Here is a 22,637-nt window from a genome sequence, read left to right on the forward strand (position 1 = left end):
TGTTTGTGTGTGTGGTGATGAGGCCCATGATCGTAGCTGCTCATGCTAGCTTGTCTCAGCTAAAGGTGGAACGGAGATTTGGTGCGTGGAGTTCAACTCTGAACCTATCTGGGGTCAGAGTTCAATTTCACGCACCAAATCTCCATTTCACTTACATATGTACATACAGAATGTGTGCTTTTAAAATGTTATATTCAATATTGTCATTTTAAAAATAAAAATGTATTCAATAATTTTTTTAGACGGAGCTCCATGGTGACTTGTGCTATTTTTAGAACATGCACGCGGGCGACCAATTTCCCCCCTGCGGGCGACTTAGTGCCCGCGGGCACAACGTTGGCTACCCCTGGTATAGACTGTCTTTAGCTGATAGATGTTTCCATTCAGACTGTGCAGAACGCAGTAACCATGCTCTGTGGCACTGAGCAGCTGATTGGCAGTCTCCCAGAAGTCAAGTGGGCCCAGCAGGTGAGGAGTCTCGCCACGCAGCTGCAGGAGGAGAGCCTGCACGTCATTGTCCAGCATCTCCCCGATGTAATCGGAACTCAGGCCTTTCAGGAGCTTCGCAGGGTAAGAGGATGCTGGAGCTGATGCTTATAGTCTCTGCTGTACTGTAACAAACATATTCAACTTAGGTTTCTATGTTTTTTCTCAGAGGGAAGAGGTTACCCGTGAGCCCACGTTGTTGAAGAAGCTTTGTTCAGCTATCAGAGAGGGTGCCTCTGTGGACAACTGCTGTGATCTTTTCGCTGCTGTGTACCTCCTGTGTGGAGATGACGGAGAAGAGGACTCCCTCCTACAGCAAGGAGGGAGAAAACAAGAGGAGGTGAAATGAATCAATGTTTCTGTATTTCAAAAATGAACATCATACTTAGGCTGTGCTCAAACCCGTTTGTTGTGCGGTTTCCATTTTAGTCCAGTTTGACTTTTGGTCTTCTTCCCAGACTCTGTTGTAATTTGAGAAAAATGAATTAAGAAATCATGGTCTACTTACAATATGTTTTGCCATAGATTTGAACAACTCTTCACAACCACTAGAAAAGGGAAGTGAGGCTCCACTCCCAAACACAGTGCAGTGTAACTTCTTTCAGTCAAGCTTTTAATAAGTCACATTGAATCTTAAACACACTAGTGATACATTTGGTATGTTTCAACCCTGGATTTCTATCGTCCCCTCCAGAATTGGGCAAATACGCTGCACAATTAATTCGTTGGGGCAATTCCTCACTTTCAATGTGCGTTCACTAAAAGTACATGTTTTGCCACAGACAGGCTTGCTGACAGAAAATAGCTCTATTAGATGTACAATGATGGTGCAGTCTTGCTAAATACTGGATCCATTTCTGAAATTGTTGTTCACCTTTGTCACTTGGAGACAAAAACATGGGGAAATAAGGGCCAGGTTGAAAAATACTGAAGTAACCCTTTAAAAAGCCACAATGTTTAATATGTTCGTCAAATCTTCCAAGCTACAGGTTTAACACAGCTTAAGCTCTCTGCTATAAATGTTCTCTCCCTGTCGGCTTTCTCTCCCCTTCAACTCAATTGTAAGCTTTGTTCAATATCTATGAAGATCATTTAAAATCATATTTGTCAAACCCTTAAGAGACTAACAAAATGTATTGAGTTGAGCAGGCAGGTTAAGCTCGTGAGATGACTTCCAGGGAAAGTGACCCGGCTGCTGAGTTAAAGCTCATTCAGCTCCCTGTAAATACGGTACAGTATGGCAGAATGGATTAGGCTGAGGGAGGCTGTGACGTGTGCCAACGGCCTTCACTAATCTGGCCGTGTGTGTGTGCTGACGGGTGTGTGGTCAGTGCAGCCGAGGAGCTGGAGCTGGCTCCTCCCTAACCTCCCAGCCCTGTTTTCATAATCAGGCGTGGAAACAGGGGAATGGGCATCAGCCACTGACATCACTGATTTCACTCAAGGGAGCTCAAGTGCATTCTGCAACGGAGACAGAGTGGGAGGGAGGGACAGAGAGAGGGAGGCAAAGGGAGGAGGGAGGGGCATTTGTTGCCATGGTGAAAGGTTCTTGAAGCAGCTGCTGATTTGCCTGTGCTGTAGTGCACCCCTTTCCATTCTTCTCTCTCTCCTCTGTGTTACCGCCAGCCGTTCAGGCAAGAGATTTGTACGCTGCGCGCTCGCCTGTGGACCTTCCTGCTTCAGACCTTTTACGCGGTCCGCCACACGCAGGGATGGGAGACCCTTTCTACCAAACACAGGGAGAGGATACTAGCAGGTAAGGGAGGACATCCTTGCTGTGGGCTCTCTTCTCTTGGGCACAGACAGAGATTCATGCTGCAGTGTGTGTGTGTGTGTGTGTGTGTGTGTGTGTGTGTGTGTGTGTGTGTGTGTGTGTTTCTCCCCTCCTCTTCCTTACCCCAGCCTGGCGCTGCGTTGAGGCCATGGCTCTGCATCATTAGAGATGAAGCAAAGCTCTACGTGCATGCTGGCTGATTTAATACATGGCTTTTTTCTACACAGCTGTCGAGGCACACTTAATCTATTTTAGCTTTATGTGAGCTACCTTTTCACAAGTCTCTGTGAGATGAGTATCGTTAACATGGCATTGCACCAGACACGCCATGCTTGTTTTTAAAGGGTGCGAGTGAAGGCTGGATTCCTGTCTTTGTGGGTCTGATTTGTAGCCCCCACAAATACAAATAACATACTGTTCCCTCACTGTTGAGCCAGCAGTGTGCTGAAATGCACTGCATGAATAATGTATGCAGCTGGTATCAGCCTGGGCCTATTACTGGTACATTTGTTGCCACCGAAATCGGATTCCGGATCTCGCATGCAAGCATCACAAATGTATTTCAGTGAAAAGAGTCAATTTGGGTATTAAAAACAAAACATGATTAGGTTTTCAAATTGTTTCTGTGTTAAGCATAGCAGTGCTTTGCTTGAAATATCCTGTTTGATCAATCTATTCATGTAGTGTTTGTTTCCCAATTGTCAAAGGGTAAACACAGAAAAGGACATTTGTGAATGAAAAAAATGGCTTGTCCATCTCATCTAAAAAATAAGACTTCAGCTTCTCCCTTTAAAGGAATCAGTGCAGCCCTTTTTGTATTGATTTGAATATATGATACATGGTTTTGCATGCAGAATACTTTCTTTTTGATGATCATTGCTCTTCCTTTGATCCTCTTTTGACAGATGCTATTGATAAGGGGGACAACCGGAGACTTGGTAAAAAGCCTGTATTCACTAGCTCACAGGTAACATTACCCCTCCAACCATATATGTTAAATACATTAACATGTATATAAACTCTTTTTGGTGTTTCAGAAACTAACATTTGTTTTTGTTAATCAGAACTCTGACTCTAAGGATGAAAATGTACGATGTGAATTTATGAGGCAGTTTTATCTCTGAGAAATCCCTGTAGATGTGTTTAATCCCTGCTAGTCATTACAGTGTGGCCATCAGATGCCATATGTCATGCCCCACCCACGCAGCACAGAGATACACTATAACATTTGCTGCAGGGCCTCTGTAAACAAATGTATTGCTAAGATAATCCTGGCTGAGGTGATCCACAGAGGAGTTCAAGATGTTAGGTGTGAGTGGTTAAGAGCAGTAGAGCTGCTATAGATCATGAGAAGTGGTGTGATTCGGTGAAAACAAGCACTTTGTCTGTTTTAAGATATGATTGCTCATTTTTTCGAACCTGCAGATGATTGTTCTACTGACAAAAGCCAGTTTGGTAATTTGCTAAAGTTCACAAAGTGACACACAGAAAAAAAAGAAGAAAAATTAATTCCCTTAACTTCTGATAGCAAATCAGCTGTTTAGGATAGTAAATCAAAAACAGGCTATATGAACTTTGTTTGTCTATTTAGCACAGACTATAGAAATCTCAACAACCGATGTTTAGATGATGTGTCATTGTGTCATCCTTTTTTCTTGTCTTGTACTCCAGTAGCTTATTGTAATCTGCTATAATGTTATTCAGTTTCATAAAACCACACTGTGCTTTGCAGCTTAATCATGTCTTCCAGTTGCATGACTAATATGGTTATTTCTTTATCCTGCAGCCAAGGGCTGTGAAATGCCCTTCATCTGGACCTGAGAGTCCTCCTGTGCACAGGACCCAGAGGGTGTCTGAAAACACTACCTCTTCCTCCCGTAGTGCTGCGTCAGCCATGAAGTCTGATGGAGTGGGGACAGCTAGCAAGCCAGGTGAGGGTCAAACATCCAAGGCAAAGAATGCAAAGAAGCCAGGGGAACGTAGTGCAGCAGCCAAAGCAAAGACAGCATCAGCTGGAATACCAGTTGTCAACGGCACTGGAGCTGCAGGGGCCAGACGAGATGTAGCCAACAGCTCCAGAAGCTCTCAAGGGGCGAGAGAGCAGGAGAAGAAACCAAATCCAGGTGCACGGCCTAAAACATCTCCCCCGAGCTGCACATCTACAAGCCAGCCAAGTGTAACCAAGACTCAGAGGAGCTCGACAGGAAAGGCTGACAGCTCTATTGGCACCTCCCAGGCTCAGCCCAGCGCCTCGTCCACATCAGGCAGCGCTTCGCCAGAGAACGGTGCCAGCAGCCCTCGTAATGACAGCGCAGGTTAGCTCTCTTTATTCACTTCCTCTCATTTCCTCATGGTGACTGACACCGATTACAATGTTTGAGCTGAATGTGAATGCAGACTTAGTAGTATGATGAATTTGTGTTATGGCCAAGAGGGATTTTTGGAAGACGAGGGCAGGCATGTACAGTATGTTGATTTAGCAAACAAAGCAGCCTGCTGGTACCAGTGTACAAACTCTCAGCAGAACAGCAGAGGTTGATCACTCTGCACTTCCCGTAGAGGATATATCTTTCTGATAGTTTAAGGAGGTGAGGTATTCTCCACTGATACAAGTGTTCAATGCTTGAGTTTGTCCATGTACCCCACACTGAAAGTGACTTGTTAACTGTCTCTGATGTCCGCTCACATACTCACAGCACATTACCCTACCCTGCTACGTATCCCTGCTACCCTGAATGATTGATTTAGGAAATCAAGGTTTAATATGTATCAGACTAAGTCTCTTTTGATTAATTTCAATGCTATCTTTTTCACAAAAATCATGCATTGTTTTCTGTGTTTAGGTGCGAAGCCCAAACACCAAACTAAGGCGGGGGTCAAATCCACACTGACAAAACCTCCTCAGAAATCAGATACAACGAAGATCAGCAGGTGAGCTCTTCCTTAATGGTTATTATCAGTGTGCTTTCTCGTCACTTCTTCTTTAGCTTCTTGTGTATTTAGTGAAATGTTAGGTGTAACGTTCTGTAGGTGCTTTCCTTGTCAACTTCCACATGGATGTTCTGCTTGTTGTGGGTCCACCATTAAATGCCATTCTACTGTTAAAGGCATTTAAGAACAATTTAACTCAAATGGAGTTAGAGATTTTCTTTTGAGTGTTTCAAGACCAAGTCAACAATCCAGCAAGAATTTTGGTTAATTTCCTGTAAATAAGCCATGCTAAAAAAACTTCCAACTGGAGATATTTCTAAATATTAAACTGTGTTTTGCTTACCCCTCAGACTGTGTAGCATTCCATGTGTTTGTTATATGTCAGACTTACGCAGTCCCAAGTACCAAGGCAGTGGAAAAAGCTGTTATGTGATTAAAACAAATGTGGCCTATAAGAACTCAAAGGGTGGAAAAGGGTCCTGAAATTTGACTCGTGACTTGTAAAGTACAAAACATATAACAGAATGACAAAAAAGAGAGCGTGAGAATCTAAATCCTACATGTCTGCTATCCAAAAAACATCACCAAACAATGGAATTAGCAAATTATTTAAAACATTCAAACAAGAGCAGTGAATCAAACAAGTTGCAACATGAGCTCAAAGACAATATAACCAACTCCAGTAGCTGAAAGCATTCAGGGCCTAGAAAGCAAAACAGAAAACTGTCAACATATTCTGACAACTTGAATCTGCCTTTCAAAGATGTTAAAAATATCCTTTTTATAAAAAATCTGCATCATTCAAACTGGGAGCACATCCATTTTTAACAGCCTCCCTGCAAAGAAACCATGTAAGTTAGCCAGAAAAAGCTGATGGCCTAACAAAAGATATTATTTTTGCATCTTTTGATTGTCATCTTTTGTAAAGAAACAGATGGTGCAGGTAACAGTTAATCTATCTTGTATTCAACTTCTGAATTTGTGTGCTGAGAATGAAGATGCTCTGGAATATTAAATTCCCCTCCAACCTCAATTTACGTAGACAGAATAATCCTTTGTACATTGTGTATTTTTTTAAACATGGCCCTGTCGTATTAGGTAATGTAGAATCTGTAAAACTGTCCTCAGTGAACTCACTAATATGTCAGATAATATGCTCCCTCTTGTTCCTCCTACACTTAGATTGAGTTAAAATCCAAGGAAGAACATCCTTCAGAAGGACAACAACTTGAAATTCTTTGCCTTCATAATCAGTTCATGTCTCAGACGCTTGTCCTTGACAAAATGGGAAAACAACTCTGCTGCCCCCCGCTGGTGCTGAATATTAATCCATGATTTAATTTCTCTGTGACTCTTCTTATGAATATCTTAAAAGATGATGTGAACCATCATGAATTTAACATTGCGTTTTTTTTTCCGTCAATCAATAGCAGTCCTATCAATAGGTCTAGTGCAAGAGAAAGTGCTAAAGTCAAGACTAGTGCAGCAGAGAAAGCATCTACAGGAGGGACAGCAGCAAGAGCAGAAACCAAGGGAAGAGGCACACCAGACCATGGTGAGATGTTCAAAGTATGCTTAATTGAAATGTCTGTCCATATACTGTACAAAGTACTAATGTTCTATTCTGTCTTTGGGTTAGTCTCTAAGCTTGGATCAAAAAAGCCTGCTTCCCCAAGGAAAGAAAACAGCAAGGACGGGTTGAAATCCTCAGAACCAGAAAAAGCAGCCATTGAAGTTCAAAAAAAGAAGACCACAAAACCTGCTTCAGCAGCTGGAGCCTCAGCTAAATCAAGTGCTAAACCACCAAAAGCCTCTTCGGCCCCCTCCAAGCAATCTTCAGTAGCAGCTGCCAAGTCCGGACCAAAGCCTACGGAGAAAGCTTCCCCAAAATCATCAGGAACTTCCAAAACCTCACCTGCTACCAAGAAATCAGCAACTAAAGGAAAAGAGACAGTCAATGGCAAAGACTGTAAAACGGAGTCAGCGCCAACAGAAAACACTGGTGAAGTTGCAGTGCATAAAGAGAGTACAGAGGTAGAATTCTCTGACCAGCCTGCAGCACAGCCAACAAAGCAGGGTGAAGGGGATTTACTTAGCCCGCAACTAGAATCTAAGCAGCATCTCCAGAAGACTGAAATACTGTCAGAAAACACTAACTGTTCAGCTAGCAACACCCCTCATGTCAAATCTGCTAAGGCGGACACTTGCAAACAGACTGAAGGGAGTAAAGTGAAACCGCCCCCAAGCGGAGTCATCAGTGGAGGGCAAATTCACGAGGACGGCTCCAGAAATTGTCAGAGAGATACAGAACGTCTCGTAGACACACCATGCAGCGTGTGCAGCACTGGCCCCCCCTTAGAGGACTCCTGGAGTGCCGTCCACCATCGGGTCAGCCCCGAGTCTGAGACCTGCAGCACACACACCACCTCCTCCGATGACATCAAGCCCCGCTCGGAGGACTACGACGCCGGCGGCTCGCAAGACGACGACTGCTGCTCCAACGAAAGAGGCGTTTCAAAGTGCGGCACCATGCGCTGCCACGACTTCTTGGGTCGCAGTAGCAGCGACACAAGCACCCCAGAGGAGTTGAAAATGTACGAAGGCGGGGCGGGGTTAAGAGTGGAGGTGAGGCTGCGGGGGCGAGAAGCGGAGACCACCAGCGAGGAAGAGGGAGTGAGACAGCTTCCTCGCTCCTGGTTGCACCGAGACGAGCTTCCTGCAGAGGAGGAGCACTCCGAGGTGGAGGCAACGGTGACAGTGAAAAGCATCCCCGACCACAGGCTCTTCTCCTCTGAGGAGGAAGATGAAGAGGCGACGGAAGATGACAGATCTGAAGTCGAGGTGATTCCGGGGCAGGCCCCGCTGCCACCATCTGAATCCTCTCCAAACTTTCAGGGGATCATCAACCTGGCTTTCGACGATGAAGCCGCTGACCAGGATAACGATCAGGCCGACTACCAGACCACGGCTAACTTTCGCCGCTCGGTGTTGCTCTCTGTCGACGAGTGTGAGGAGTTGGGTTCAGAAGAAGGCGGCGTCCAAACGCCACCTCAGCAGCCCAGTGAGGGTGCGACTCCCTGTGACGTTTTCGAGTCTGACTCCACAACTCCTCAGACCAATTTTGTTCCAACCAACAACCAACTGAACCACCTGAAAGGCCATCTTGAAACTGCAGACACAACGCATACAAAAACAGACGAGGAACAGGATGAAAAGTCGTCTGTGTTCCTTACAGAGATCCAGGCGGAGAGTAACGGAATAAAGTCTAGCGTCCCTCTCTTGGATGCTGACATGAGAGACCTGCCTCCCCAGGAGCGCCCATGCCACCTGGATCTCCGGTACACAGAACAATACAACGGAGGTCCACGCAAAAATCACTCCAACACCACAGAAAGCAAGAAAGCTGATTTACATCTAGACTTAAAAGAGCCTCAGCAGACAGGGGACTCTCCTGTACATGCTGCGCAATCTCCAGCAGGTAATGTATGATCTACAGACCCTTATAGACCCCAAATCCAAATTCACCTCCTATCCCCAAGGTATAGTTTGTCCCTTACCCACACCCAACATGTACCTATCCCTCTTTCAGAAAAAGGATATAGTGTAGTAACTAAATATAAACACAAGTTCAAATTCAAATGAAATCAGTGGTCATCATTTCCACCCATTGATTTGTTTAAATTTGAATTTGCAACATCAATATCCTTTTAAAGACGGAGTTTGGTCTCATCATAGTACATTTAGTTCATTTAGCTGTACATTTGAAAAAACTGAACTACCTGTAGTCAGAGGCATTTAGGCCTTGGTAAGTCAGTTTACACCGAAACATGGGAAAGCAGTGTACGTGTCACTCACACTGATGATATCAATTGTATATGTGACATTAAAAAGAATATGCCTTGTGACAAGGCCTGTTAGATAGTTCTACCAATGCACTTTCATGTACATACAAATCAGATTGTTTTGGTTATTGTTGTCATTTCCCTTATGCAGTGGAATAGCAGTTGTCCTTTTTAGAGCCAAAGAGAATTTGACACATTTGATGGAGCCTTAAATATAGTTTTAAAATCAATATATCGTTGCTAAATTAATTTAGTTGATATTATTAAAATTGTGTTTCCTAAAACTAGAATACATTCCAGAAAGCCCTATCACTCAGGAGATGTTGCTCTAAAAGTTTTCTTCTGCTTTGTTGTAAAGGATAGATGTGTTTGGCTTTTCCTTCATTAAACCATTGTCATTCTAAGAACGACAAACATATCTCCAGAAGCCCTTTTTTAATTGTCTTTTGGCTTCTCATCGATGGCCCCTTGTTTACAGCGATTAAAGGAACATCTAAAAATAACATTCAAAAGATTTGTTGATGTGAAAATGCTATATGTAGCACCTGGCATCAAGGTAAATCACACAAATAGATTAGCTGAACTGCCACTGCTTGTCAGAAAATGGGGAACTTTTCCCTTGCATTTTCTTGCTGATCATCTTTATTTATATTCATGAATGTACCTGAGTTTTGTGTTTGCTTTTTTTTTTTTTTTTGCACTGCACACATGCATGCTTGAATAAAAAAAATGTGTCATCCTACTCCGCGATCAACCATTTTTGTGTCTTTTTTCCCCACATTCCATTACCTCTTGTCATACCCAATAGACTTAAGTGTAGATAGACGTCCACTTTTAAAGAAGACTGTGGTTTGTTGTCTATGAGCTTTTGTTCAGTAGGTTTGTGTAGTGTCATTAGCCTCCTCTGTAACGTATGTGATGACTCTTGAGCAGCTCTCATTGTCCTGCCATGTCTCTCTTTCTTCACTATCATATTTTGAAAAATAAATCCTGCTGCACCTTTACTGAGGGTATATTCCGATGCAAACATGTAAATTACTTTTTTTTTAATATCAAACAATGATCCATCTTTTGCCTTTCTGGAATTGTACAAAAAATTGAAAACACAAAGAATGTAAATTGAACTTGGTGGTGTGCCATCTTTATGTGCTACTAAGTAAAGCACCGTTTGCTTGCATTTTAGGTGTTTGTGACAAGTCTGTTCATTACGTCTGCCCGTTCAATGACCTGCACATAAATCTCAAAACATATCACTGTTAGCTACTGACACATGCAAAGTTCACTGGTTCTGGTGATGCATGGCTTACTTTGTTTGAAAAGGTGGATAAAGAGATGCATTCAGATTCCTCTGTGCATTACCTTTAAGGCAACTGTATTCACCTACTGTAGCATCCATATTTTGAAGTCATGATGTTTCAAATGATGACTTCATAATTTTTCATAGTGTTGCCATTTGAACAACCATATTGTGAACATCAACATCACTGCTTTTATAATGTTTATAACTTCACTATTGATTATCTTTTAAGGGAAACAGTTGCATTAAGGGTAAACATGTAGTCATCACTGTTGTATCAAACTAGGCAGTGACTAGCCTCTGAAATGTGAAGAAAAAGGAGTGAATCAGTTTGTCATTTTGCAGTATTGTCAATTGTTTTTAGGGGACAATGGTTGTGACAGATCGGATCAAACCTGCAAACATGACCGCCGACCATCCAAAGCACTATCTCCCATTTACGAGCTGGATGTTGGAGAAGCCTTCGAGCAATGCTCGGGAAAGGACAGGAATGTTAAGCTGAAGGCAGAGCAAGAAAAGCAAAGAGAGGACGATGAAAAAAGCAATGAGTTTGCAGAGCGGGACTGGAGCATGCTCAGGCAGCTCCTCTCAGACCACGAGTCCAACCTGGGCGTCATAAACCCTGTGCCTGAAGAGCTAAACCTGGCCCAGTACCTGATCAAGCAGACTCTGTCCCTTTCACGTGAATGCCTGGACTCTCAGGGCTTCCTGTCCCCAGAGAAGGAGACCTTCAAACGCTGGGCGGAGCTCATCTCGCCCATGGAGGACTCCTCCACCAGCATCACAGTAACAAGCTTCTCCCCAGAAGACGCTGCATCTCCTCAGGGGGAGTGGACCATCGTGGAATTGGAAACACATCACTGACTGCTCACACAGAGGAGAACCTGCCGGACAGTTGTCACCTCTGTGAATGTTGAACCTCTAAATATTAACTTTGTCTTAATTTATTCTTATTTATAATCATATGCTGTCTCAAACATTTTCATCTTTTTTTTTCGGGAATCTGCAGAACTCTGGACTTTGCAGCAGTTTATTTTGCATTCCCCATCATGCCCTCAGTGGACAGTTTTTTTGACACAAACGGGATGTTATGCATGCTAATACCTTTTGTATGTCTGACCGTTTAATTAATGTTGCTTCACAGCTCTAGAAAGAATAGAGTAAGGAGACAAATATATTTTTTCTCATGGCAGTCTTCTGATAATATGGTTGACTGAAGTTTCTTAAAGAAAAAAAATAACAATGGCCTACTGGCTTGCATTTAATGTCATATTGAAAATAAAGATTTGTGTTTATTGAAAAATGAAAAGTGTTTGGTCACTGACAAGTCACAGAAACGTATTATTTTTGTTCAATGTTACCTGGGTGCACTGCACAGATGTAAGTAATACTGTTAATTAACATGTGTTTACTGGTTGGGCTTGCTAAGACTTGATTATGTTATTACTTACAATTGTGCTTGTCATGCTATGAAATAAGCACATAATGCACACAGGTATCCCAACTTGATTACCTAATAATAGTTTAAACAAACGAAATTATAAAACAATAGAAGGTGCCTTTGCCGTTAGTATTTGTTATTTCTCGTCTCAAAAACGTTAAAGAATGGTTTTGAAATAGTATCGCACGCAGCGCCTTCTCGTGGTCTGATACACTGCCATACAGTCTATGAATACTGCGACCGTCTCGTGCGAATGGACCGCGAGGACATTCCAGAAAAGACGAAGCCTCACTAACCGCTCTAATATTTAGCCTTTCATTGAGAAGTGGGTTATGGCGACACACACAGAAACAACTCCTCAGTGGAAAACAACGATTATAGTCAGCACTTCACTTCAGGTAAGTGATGGGTTAACTCCTGAGTAGTCAAACATTTATTTTAGACTTTAGTGTCAGATATTGGTAAAATAAATAGATAACGTGAAGAATATCGGTTTGCTAGCTATCTAGCTAGCAAAGCAATGCCTAATACAAAACCCAAATATAACACTTGTCGAAATTTGACTCATTTAACTTTGTCTGGTTTTAAACGACTTTAGGAAATAGATTTATGTAATTACCTGTATTTGTTTCACCAGAGCCATGACACAAGCAGGATGCTAAGCGCTCAGCCGCACCGAATCAGGTTTTCAGATGGTGTAGAGTCGGGAGCCTTCATCTTCCCCCTGTCAGGTAAACCTGCTGTCAGCTCGGCTGCTGATTAGATAGGCCCCTTATCTTTAAACCGACCCTTTAGAGCCCCTTTAATACATCTCCCTTACACTTCAAACCCAGTAACGCTATACAATATTAAGTTTCAGTAGTGTAAAGTAAATAAGTAGATTTACTCAAGTACTGTACTTAAGTACAATTTTCAGAGACTTGTACTTCAGTATTTCAATGAATGCTACCTTTAGTTACTTTGCAGATTTGGATTAATAATGTGAAATATAAACGACAAACACTTAAGACTAGTTCCACCTGGAGTAAATTCACAAGCTACTCTTCGGTATAAAATGTATTTAAAACTAGCTGCACCTTTACCAGCTTTGATAACGCTTTAATGCAGGGGTGTCAAACTCAAATACACAGGGGGCCAAAATAAAAAAATGGGTACTAGTCGAGGGCCGGACTGGTTCAATGTTTATTGCAAAACTTATTGAAATGAACTTATTTCACATATTAAACTTGGAACTAACAAAGCTTAAATTATTGCCTATAAAAACAACATGAAACATTAAATAATCAGTTGCATTCATTTCTTATGGCTCTATCTGCAGATTTTCCATAGTCATTTCTTATGATTACATTTTTCCACAGGACAACAACAACTTAAAGAAAAAACCAAACATGCCCTGTTGTCTCAAGAAAAAAAGTGTAGAAGGAAACATCCATTGCAACTCAGTGTGCTGCTCTGTGATGCTATTTCAAGCCAGATACTTGGCATCTCATCTTGTTTGGGGTCAGGCTCTGAGCTGAGGAAACCCTCAGGATGGAGTGAAGGTGTGCGTGCAATATACCGGCGGGCCAGATCTAATAGTAATTTAAAATTATCTTGCGGGCCGAAATTAAATCCGCCAAGGGCCTGATTTGGCCCCCCGGCCTTGAGGTTGACACATAAACATTATAACGCTTTAATGCATCAATAATTATATAAAAAACGTATAATATATATTATTTAGAAATGGGCCAATCTTCATAATGAGTACTTTTACATTTGATATTTTAAGTATGTTTAGATGCTTATACTTTTGTACTTTTACTTGAGTAAAAGTGTTATACATTCATAACACTTTAAATGCATGACTTTTACTTGTAACAGAGTATTATACACTCTGGTACTTTTACCTAAGTACAAGATCGGAGTACTTCTCCCACGTCTGTTAAGTTTGCATTTATAATAGACCTTTGACTCTGTAAAGTGTCTTTGAGTATCTAGAAAAGTGCCCTATAAATAAGATGTATTATTATTATTATTATTATTAACACAGAAGCCACTTACACAGGTTGAACTTGGGAAACAAATTACCACAAATATTTGTTTATAATATGTAATGGAAAAGGTCTCACAGTAACATGTTTAGTTTAATACATTTAACATTCTCATAATGTTCTAGGTACTGCATTTCTTTTGCTTGACCCTCAAGACCCCTTGGAGCATTGTGAGGAATCTGGACTCATTGAGAGGATAAAGACGTTTGTGCAAGTACACCGGAACAGCTTTCTTCTTCTATACGCCCCCTTTAATGGGAAGAAGGAATTGGAAATATTGTCGGTGCTTCAAGACAGGTAGATAAATAGCTGTGTTATTTCTTTCCCAAGTTGTAACCCCCTTGTTGTGCTTGGCTGGCACGTATGTAGCTGGTAATATAGGCATTGAGATTCTGACATCTACATTATTTGCATCTCTTTCAGATTTTCTGGCAGCAATCTCAGGATCCTGCCTGTGCGAAACAATGCTGAGATCGTCAAAGGAATGTTGACTATTGCCAAGGTAAAGACAGAGGCAGCACAGTTATTTGGTCAATGTACATTATAAGTTAGACAAGCTGTTTTTCGCCTTGTGATATTTGAAGTAAGCCAAGGCTCATCTGTCTGCAGGCCACCAGTAAGCCCCATGTAGACAGTATCCGCGACCGGATGTCCCTGGCTCGGGCTCACATCATTGAAAACAGTCCTGTGTGGGAGATGCTGAGAGACATTCTATGAGCTCACCATATGATTCAGCATTGTTTCACACACTTAACACTTGTGTTGTTTTATTTGATGCTAACTAATACACGCCTTATACAAAAGCACATTTAAATCCACGTTTATCACAGTTTGTTCTATTTTTACATTCTTTTTGTATTGGTCAAGCAGAGCACAACAAATAAACCTTCATAGAAATATCCCAGCAGTCAGAGGTGACACCTCAGTTTAGTTTTTGGCTCTTCTGCTTTTCATCTGTGATCTCTTCAATGCGGAATATAAGACTCTCCATCAGGTCAAATGTGACCAAAGCACTCTGCAACACCTGTGACACAAGAGAATAGTCAGATTGCTTGTCCTACAAAGGTTCAAATCCAAATCATTATTAATAGGAAAGACTGTTTCTGTACCTGGTGCTGGACCTCTGGGGACATATTTGACATTTTCTCCTTTTTCACCGTTATGCTTTTGACTAATCTGCTGGATCTGGCAGCATCTCTGGCTTCTGGGGCGGAACATAGAGATATTCCACAGTGTATTTTATCACCTTCTATGCAAGGTTATTTCAACGTCATTTTGTTACACAGATTAGGAGCTATACTGTACCTCTGGCTTTTATCTTTTGATCCTGCCGCAGTGCCTTCAGTTCAGCAGCATAATATCCTCTTGATATGCTGATGCACACACGCAGTATTTTTAGGTATTCATCTTTGATCCTGCACAGCTTCTCCCACACAATCTGAAGGTAGGAGGAGAAGATCATCAGCTTTGTGCATTTACCAGGCAGGAGAGTAGTCTTAAGTAATACATTAGACTGACTTACAGTGCTCCTCAGGTCTGTGTCCCTGATAAGGAGGTAGCGTAGAAGATTCAGACTCTCCATTATCCTGGATACAAAAGACAGGACTTTAGTCTGCTTAATGTGTACCAGTTCTCACAATTACAGATCTCTTTAGGAAAGCCAACATGTCTATAACTTCATCACATCCAAAATAAATTGTGTCACGAATGATGCCTAGACTCTGAATTTAAACATAAACAGATCTGTCCATATGTTAAACTATTCAATATCACTCACTTGTCCATACTGTTAAGCAGATCTGTCTGAGCCCCTTGTGGCAAAGACAACACCAGTCCCAACAGCGGCAGAAGCTCCTCCCCCAGAAACCATTTATTGGCATTACACTGCTGGAGGAGAGTGAAGGATTTAACACCTTCAAAAAATGTCACCAGCTGAAACACTGAATTAGGTTATCATGAATAAGCATGAATACAGCAGCAGGATTTTCTAAAATTATGATGTTTGTGAGACTTTGTTTATCTTACCTTAATAGAACATTCAACCTGATTCCTGATGTTCTTTACTATGTAACTCTCCACTCCTGCATGGTGGCTGGTTTTCAACATGCACCTGCAACAGAAAATATAACCTTTGTTATCAGATGTCAGCAAATTCAGAAAATAATAAAATAATACCGCAAAGACAAAATAAAACATAAATCCGATTTCTTCCCTAAAATTGAGGTACATCAACTTTTGCAACAGTTTGACACTGGTGAAAAATTGTGACGTATTGATTTAAAACTACAAACAATGTTTACATTAGATCACTAATGGGGGAACAATTGTATCCAAAAAATAGTATGAAAACACCACAAATGTGAATATTAATTATTAGATTATCCATAAATATAGATATTTAGTAATTTATTTTACATTAGAATATGTGCTATTGAAACATGAACATTTGGTATACTGTTCCTTCTATAATGATTCTCTCACCTGAAGAACTTGTGCTTTGCTTCAGAATCTAATTTATCGATAGAAAGTTGTAAAACCTGTAGTCCCGTTTCTCTCTGGGGAAGCAGCGATCACACAAGAAAAGTAACCACGTCATTGTGTTTTACAGTACCACAGATATACTCTGAACATCCTAATCAAGCATTGTTGTTTACTCACCAAATTCTGCATTGGGCAATCGGTTAAAACTTGCCGCACGTTCTGTGAATTTCAGCACAGCACAAGTCACTGATTGGTCAAAAGTACCCAAATAGTTGATTAAACACACAATATGCTATTTCTTCCATGAGTCTTTCAAATAAAACACAAACAAAAGAGTGTTGTGAGGTAAAACACTCCGGTTAAAAGATATGTTTAAAATGACCCAGATCAAGACACTGTATATTCAAAATGTAAATGTATGACCACTTATGGCAAACCGCAATAATGCTGAATCATGCTTTTAGGGCATACGAAGTGTTTACAGGCGGCCAAAGGAAACAGGCCGTACATTGATTGAAATTAAGAATTTCTCTGTGATTGAAAATGGTTTCAAACATTTGGCAATATGTAAGTACACAGCTCAAGAAAATATATAACACAGGTCTAGTTGTTATGGATATATACATATGTAAGTACGGTCAGCCAGTCAAAATCACAACACCCCTGTAGAAAGCCTGCTCCTGAGTGAAACCTGAGGCTGCTTGTCATACCTGGGGTGCACTATAGAAGCTCTTCAGATCCTGTAGGCTCACCGGAAGGCTGTTGTCCTGCACATTCTCCAAGCTCTTTTCATACAGTGCCTGAGTGAAAATACACAGTTATGTCCATGAAAAACAACCATAGACTTCTACTTTTCTACTTTGACTTATTACACCTCTAAGACTGACTGCATGTTGTTGTGGCCTTACCAGTCCTTTGAGCACGTGTGATTCCTTTTTGCTATCGATGAAACAAGATTACAGATCATTAAAAAAACTAACTAATTGAAAAGCATTACCGTACTACATTCAGGTCTTACTGTACTGACAGCTTACCTACTGAGTAGTTGATTAATGTATTCCATGTTGCATTGAAGAACAAATACAGGACTGGAAAAGCAGGAAACAATACAATGTCAATTGTTTGTCAAAATGGACAGGACTTCTTGGTGACTGTCAGTGAATGCATCATCAGTGTGACCACTATATGGTTTGTCAGTGTTTCACCTGAATACTGCTGGAAAGCTGTCGATGGTGATGAGCTGGACGAACAGTAAATAAGCCAGACACGCTCTGGACTCCTTGGACTCACTGCTGTCCGTCTGGGGGCTTTTCTTCAGAGGGCTGAAGAACAGGAGCTCTGATAGAGACTCTTGGATTGCTGGTAGTGTAACCTGCAGTGATGCACAGTGACATTCTATCATGACACTCATTGTTTAAATGCTTTCCCATTTATGGAAAATGTGCTCTTACCATTATCTCTGTTGCAAAGAGCCACAGTGAGGATTTTCTGTCTCTGTTCAGTTCAGCCTCGAGCAAAGGCTCCCTCAAGCTCCGCATGCAACTGCAGAGAGGCATTAGCAACAGTGGTTTCATTTTGCCTATACACCAACATGTGTATTTTTAACGTGAGACACTATAGGCAAACATGTAGTTGTTTCAATGCACTGTTTACAAAACATATATTTAAAGGCCGCTTTCTAAGTTCTGTTTTTTTTCTTATACCCTGAGCAAGAAATGACTTTAAATCTCTGCTTCAAATGGGCAGATATTTAAATAATGCCAAACTTGTACATTTAAACATAACATTTTAGAAAAGTGAAATTACCAAAAAATAAAGTTGTTAAATTAGGTACCCCATTCACCTGTAGTGTCTTATCTCACCCCCATAATGAAACAAAACAAATGAACTAAAACAGACAACAATGAACAAAGATAAGTGCATTGATCAATTGTAATGATAAATAAAGTACATTCATCAAAATACAAACAGAGAAGAAACATTTTGTTAACTCTGGCTTTACCAAACTGAGAAAAAAACGTACAACTTGAGAAGCTCGGTCCTTAGCTCCTCATCCTCAGAGGAGGTGACGGAGCTGCCAATCTTCCTCTTCACCTCCTCTACGAAAGGCTTTGTGAAGTTGATCAGGGCGTTGTAGCAGCGACACAGACCGTGCTCATCCTCGTCCTCCTGCTGCGAGCTGTAAGGCACAGGCAGGCGGGACAGCTGCTGCTGCAGGGCGCCCAGAGCAGAGCCCAGCCTGGCTGCCTTGCCGTCCTCCAGCTGCAGCAGCAGCAGCACTGCAACACACAGGACGATGTTTGCATTAGTGTACAGCAGGGGGAGCCATACTCCATGAATACATCAAAAGATAAAACATATACTCTTTACCATAAGCTGCCAAAGGCAAAACTATTGCAGTTGTGCAATAAACCCTCCCTTCATGAATGTTATAATGTTTAGCTTTTGTTGAAAGATGTTTATGGTGATTTTGGAGGCTGCTGTTGAGTTTTATTGCATTATGGTGTTTCAGGTGTTGTATTTTGGTCACATAAATCCATGTGGGTATGCTAATAACAGAAACATCCCTTCTAATGAACTGGCACCTGAGTACTACTACATTAAGCTGCATGATTGATAGTGTTACCATGATTATTTTGTGTAATACACGTACAAAAAATAGAAATTTTGACCATTATGCCTCACTTTAAAAACGTTTTAACGACTATGAAATGTCAATGATTAGCAACAATGCCTGCATTTTCCCCAAATGGCTGAAACATTCATTTGCAAAAAGTACATTTGCCATAAGACATAAAGCCCTTGTGTTATACATTATCAGAGTTGAGGCCTTTATACTAATACATTGTGTCTTTTATCTTTAGGACATCAAAGTGTGATTGTTTTTGCATGAATGATCCAAACCAGTGTAATATTTAACCTTGTCAAATTAGGATTATTGACTGACTATTGTGATAGGACACCAACTCCCTTTTTACAGGTGTCACATTTTGTGAAATTGAAAGTTTTACTGTAGTGTTTTTCTTTTGGAGCACTACTCCTCGGAGGGTTGCGTATGTGTTAGTGGGTAATAACATCTCCTGAGACTTGTGTTACCTGTTTGAAGATGTGGTAGTAGAGTTAATATGGTCTCAGAAATGGCCCCTGGATCAATATCTTCAGTCAGTTGCAGCAAGCTGTGCATGAGTTCATCCGGGCTGCAAGTCTAAACATCAGAACAGACGTTACACCTACGTATAGGAAGCGTGTTTCAATGTGTGGATGAATTCATGTACATACCATTGTCAGGTGTGTGATGGCAGCCTGACAGTGATCTAGACTCTTCCCTTTTTTAACCACTTCATTTACAAGAGGGGTCATAAGAACGCAACCCATAGACTTCACTATGCCCTATAAGTGCAAGAAAAAACATTATTCTTTAATGTTAGCGTTAAACTTATTTCCAAATAATCTCCTCAAAATTGTCTGGAAAGAATTAAGTAATATGATACAAGGGAAAATCTGAACGGAAAATATTCTAACCAAACATAGTTAGGTCTACATTTTAAAAGCTCCACTGCCACACTGGAAAAAAGCTTAGAGCCAGATATACATACTACATCACTGACATGCAGTTATATTGGTAACTGCTTTGTCTTAAAAAACAAGTCTCCACTTCCATCTCCAAGTTGTATTCTCTATGTCCATATTTGAAGCCGGGGATTTCTCATTTGGTAATCAATCAAATGAGAAATCATTTGATTGATTGAATCCCTTGAGAGTGTTTCAGGCTCCGAAAGAGGACGCCGTTAGAAATGACACATGCTTCTAAAAGTACGCTGCACACAACATGCGTGAAGCGTGGAGAGATGGGACAACCCAAGGGCACTTAGAGGAGTGCTGTATTGAAGAGGTTTATCAGTGGAGCGAGAAATCTGACTGAATATCTTCTTGTTTCCTCCCTGCACCTCCAGGTCAGGAGGCCAGCAGGCACGGAGCAGTGTCTGCACGTTAATGTTTAGCAAAGCCTAGCTGCTGTTCGCTTCAGTAGCGCTGTGTGTGGCTGTTGTTGCTCTGTGTTGTGATGCGTGTGTGCTTTTAGAGCTGTATGACAGATTAACACTGAATGTCACTTCATATGTGTGAGGTGTGAGTGGTACTAGGGATAGAGGAAGGAGCAGATCTGTGGAGAAATACCCGGTTTTCCTCATCCTGAAGGAATTTCAGAAGTTGTGCACCGTCACCCCCAGTGAGACAGACGGATCCGAATTTCTTGAATTGCTGATAATCCTCTGGCTTCAACTTTTCTTCCGGAGTATTTCTCTAAATACAAGATGGAGTCATTATTTGTTATCAACAAATATCAGCAGATTGTATTCCCCCAAAAACCATATGAAACAAATATTTAATAAACCAGATTATTTGACTGACATTTAAAAAAAAAAAAAATGTTGATAGGCAAGGGTTGAATGGTACGTATTACATTTACACAAGTACTGTACTTTTTTCTATTCATGTCACTATAGTTCTAGTACGATTTGAAATGTTCTACATTTTCTAAATGTTTTTAAACCTGTAGATGCTACTTACTTTATTAATAAATGTGCACACAAAATATGCCTCAGCTAAATTGTGTTACAGTGGTAGAAAACTGTAGACTTACCCATCTCTGGATGATGTCTTTCACCTCATCTTCATCCACTATCAGAGTCTCCTCAGCCCTCGTAGGCAATCCCATTATCAATACGTCTTTATTATCAACTCTAGACACTTTAGCGGCTATAGGGTCAGCACCAATTTCAAAATGACCCAATGTGTAACTCCGGGTGTCTCGAGGTAGAGAGAGATTCAGTTTGTAAGGAGCCCAAACATAAACCTCTTATCTCCCTTTGTGCTTGACGTGTAATAGGATTAAACCAGAGCACTCGTAGTGACCTGGAACTGTCTGGAAGGATCTAGTCCAATAACACTCTCATTCCTGTTTACAAAAGAAATAGTGATAAAGAACCCAAATAAATGACACCCCTCTGTGAATAGTTTTGTAATCCAATGAAAGTCCATCATATGTGTTGGTGCTTCTACAGTAGCACACACTTACACATCCACACTGAACTATTTGTTTATGCCACAAAACACAGTCTGTGATCATAATAGCAGTTCATGTATTTCCATATTGTTGTAACATTTGAGAGTTGTGAAACAAATATATTTTAAAGGGATAGTTTGGAAAATCATTTGTCTTTATTTTTCAAATATATCTAGCACAAGTATATGACTGCTAACTATTTTCCTTAGCATGCTTCAGTGTTATGATTGTTAAAGAGGCCATATTGTGCTTTGGGGGGATTTCCCTTTCCTGTAGTGTGTTCTGTAGGTTTGTGTGCATGTAAATGGTCTGCAAAGGCTACTATTGCTAGCGCGTCAACACATTGTACATGATAGGCTATTGGTTGGCCAATCTCAACAGAGCGGGACAGCTAACCAATCAGAGCATACTGGGCTCTGGTTTCAGACAGAGGGTGAAAAGAGGTGTTGTAGCACAGGCAGTATGAGAACAATAAAGAGCTTTTTGAACATTAAAGCATGGAGACATGTCCCAGGAGAGACACTGCACGCTGATATGAACATGAAGATTAGTAGAATAGGGCCCCTTTAAATAGTGTTCCGAATAGACTGGCATCTTTCTGTACATTACGCAACAGTTTGATCTGAGAAAAGGTTCAATATAATATGGTTTGTAGTTATTGCAGATATAACATGAGCAGCACTGATCTGAGCCGCATTGTGATTTGACAGTTAGACAAATAAATCCACCTGTGCCAACTTTTCCTCCTAATTAAATGGAAAAGCCTGTTGTACAGAAAAGGATTAGGAATGCCTTTCCATGATTGTGTAATGACAACATATTGCTCTGTGTAAGCACAAAGGCTTGGATCATCTTTTTCCCTGCAGCGTGTGTGTGTGTGTGTGTGTGTGTGTGTGTGTGTGTGTGTGTGTGTGTGCGTGCGTGCGTGCGTGCGTGCGTGCGTGCGTGCGTGCGTGCGTGCGTGCGTGTCTGCAATATAATAGAAGTACAATCACAGACTTCCTGCTGCAGCCTCAGTACAGAAGCAGCTCACGTCCTGATTTGAGATGAATAGGCAGAGAAACGTGTTTGAACGGTCGGATTTAGCCGACATCTGCCGCTCAGGTTTGCTCTCTGTATTGCTGTGTGATGAAAGCCTTAGACAAAAGCCACAGAGCAAACACAGAACACACTGCTGCTCTCTCCATGTGTGTCCCTGATTTTGTCATTCCTAATTGCTGGCTGATGAGGTTTTGTTTTGACAGTGGATCCCAGGTACAGGAAATACGAGAGTAAATAACATCTAGGATC

At 41.2% G+C, this 22,637-nt stretch overlaps 3 protein-coding genes across 5 annotated transcripts; 2 read left to right on the forward strand and 1 right to left on the reverse strand.

The window, feature by feature from the left end:
* The first annotated feature begins 359 nt into the window (after nt 1-359).
* On the forward strand, nt 360-11,639 carry btbd8 (BTB domain containing 8). Of its 2 annotated transcripts, XM_010772766.1 has the most exons (9): nt 360-570; nt 656-826; nt 2,113-2,242; nt 3,166-3,227; nt 4,047-4,575; nt 5,104-5,191; nt 6,622-6,746; nt 6,831-8,669; nt 10,695-11,639. In XM_010772766.1, the coding sequence occupies exons 1-9, from the start codon at nt 409-411 to the stop codon at nt 11,192-11,194; spliced, it is 3,606 nt and encodes a 1,201-aa protein (XP_010771068.1). In that variant the 5' UTR covers nt 360-408; the 3' UTR covers nt 11,195-11,639. The 2 variants fall into 2 exon arrangements, with proteins under 2 accessions (XP_010771068.1, XP_010771069.1); XM_010772767.1 differs by lacking the exons at nt 360-570; nt 2,113-2,242 and having other exon boundaries at nt 738-826.
* A 332-nt stretch (nt 11,640-11,971) lies between these two features.
* Nucleotides 11,972-14,714, forward strand: LOC104946869 (uncharacterized protein C1orf146 homolog). 2 transcript variants are annotated; one of them, XM_010772768.1, is made up of 5 exons: nt 11,972-12,169; nt 12,409-12,502; nt 13,927-14,098; nt 14,225-14,303; nt 14,411-14,714. In XM_010772768.1, the coding sequence occupies exons 1-5, from the start codon at nt 12,104-12,106 to the stop codon at nt 14,516-14,518; spliced, it is 519 nt and encodes a 172-aa protein (XP_010771070.1). In that variant the 5' UTR covers nt 11,972-12,103; the 3' UTR covers nt 14,519-14,714. The 2 variants fall into 2 exon arrangements, with proteins under 2 accessions (XP_010771070.1, XP_010771071.1); XM_010772769.1 differs by having other exon boundaries at nt 12,008-12,169; nt 13,957-14,098; nt 14,411-14,535.
* On the reverse strand, nt 14,701-20,999 carry LOC104946874 (glomulin-like). Its single transcript, XM_010772776.1, has 18 exons — nt 20,925-20,999; nt 20,459-20,584; nt 19,562-19,672; nt 19,379-19,487; nt 18,306-18,561; nt 17,734-17,824; nt 17,488-17,654; nt 17,317-17,370; nt 17,191-17,221; nt 16,993-17,082; nt 16,460-16,501; nt 16,283-16,356; nt 15,827-15,911; nt 15,579-15,688; nt 15,324-15,387; nt 15,107-15,239; nt 14,911-15,005; nt 14,701-14,825 (listed from the first exon to the last, which is right to left on the reverse strand). Exons 1-18 carry the CDS (start codon nt 20,997-20,999, stop codon nt 14,724-14,726), a joined length of 1,815 nt encoding a protein of 604 aa, XP_010771078.1. The 3' UTR covers nt 14,701-14,723.
* Between the last annotated feature and the right edge of the window lie 1,638 nt (nt 21,000-22,637).

Source organism: Notothenia coriiceps, unplaced genomic scaffold, assembly GCF_000735185.1.
Source record: "Notothenia coriiceps isolate Sejong01 unplaced genomic scaffold, NC01 NC01_scaffold00011610, whole genome shotgun sequence".
NCBI lineage: Eukaryota > Metazoa > Chordata > Actinopteri > Perciformes > Nototheniidae > Notothenia > Notothenia coriiceps.

Coding starts and splice junctions, on each gene's coding strand:
- btbd8 (XM_010772766.1), top strand. CDS start 409: ATGCTCTGTGGCACTGAGCAGCTGATTGGCAGTCTCCCAGAAGTCAAG. Junction 2,243..3,165: donor CAGGGAGAGGATACTAGCAG/GTAAGGGAGGAC, acceptor CTCTTTTGACAG/ATGCTATTGATAAGGGGGAC. Junction 4,576..5,103: donor CCCTCGTAATGACAGCGCAG/GTTAGCTCTCTT, acceptor TTCTGTGTTTAG/GTGCGAAGCCCAAACACCAA.
- LOC104946869 (XM_010772768.1), top strand. CDS start 12,104: ATGGCGACACACACAGAAACAACTCCTCAGTGGAAAACAACGATTATA. Junction 12,170..12,408: donor TAGTCAGCACTTCACTTCAG/GTAAGTGATGGG, acceptor TTGTTTCACCAG/AGCCATGACACAAGCAGGAT. Junction 14,304..14,410: donor GAATGTTGACTATTGCCAAG/GTAAAGACAGAG, acceptor ATCTGTCTGCAG/GCCACCAGTAAGCCCCATGT.
- LOC104946874 (XM_010772776.1), bottom strand. CDS start 20,999: ATGGGATTGCCTACGAGGGCTGAGGAGACTCTGATAGTGGATGAAGAT. Junction 17,655..17,733: donor TCTTTGCAACAGAGATAATG/GTAAGAGCACAT, acceptor GCATCACTGCAG/GTTACACTACCAGCAATCCA. Junction 15,388..15,578: donor CTGCTTAACAGTATGGACAA/GTGAGTGATATT, acceptor TTTTGTATCCAG/GATAATGGAGAGTCTGAATC.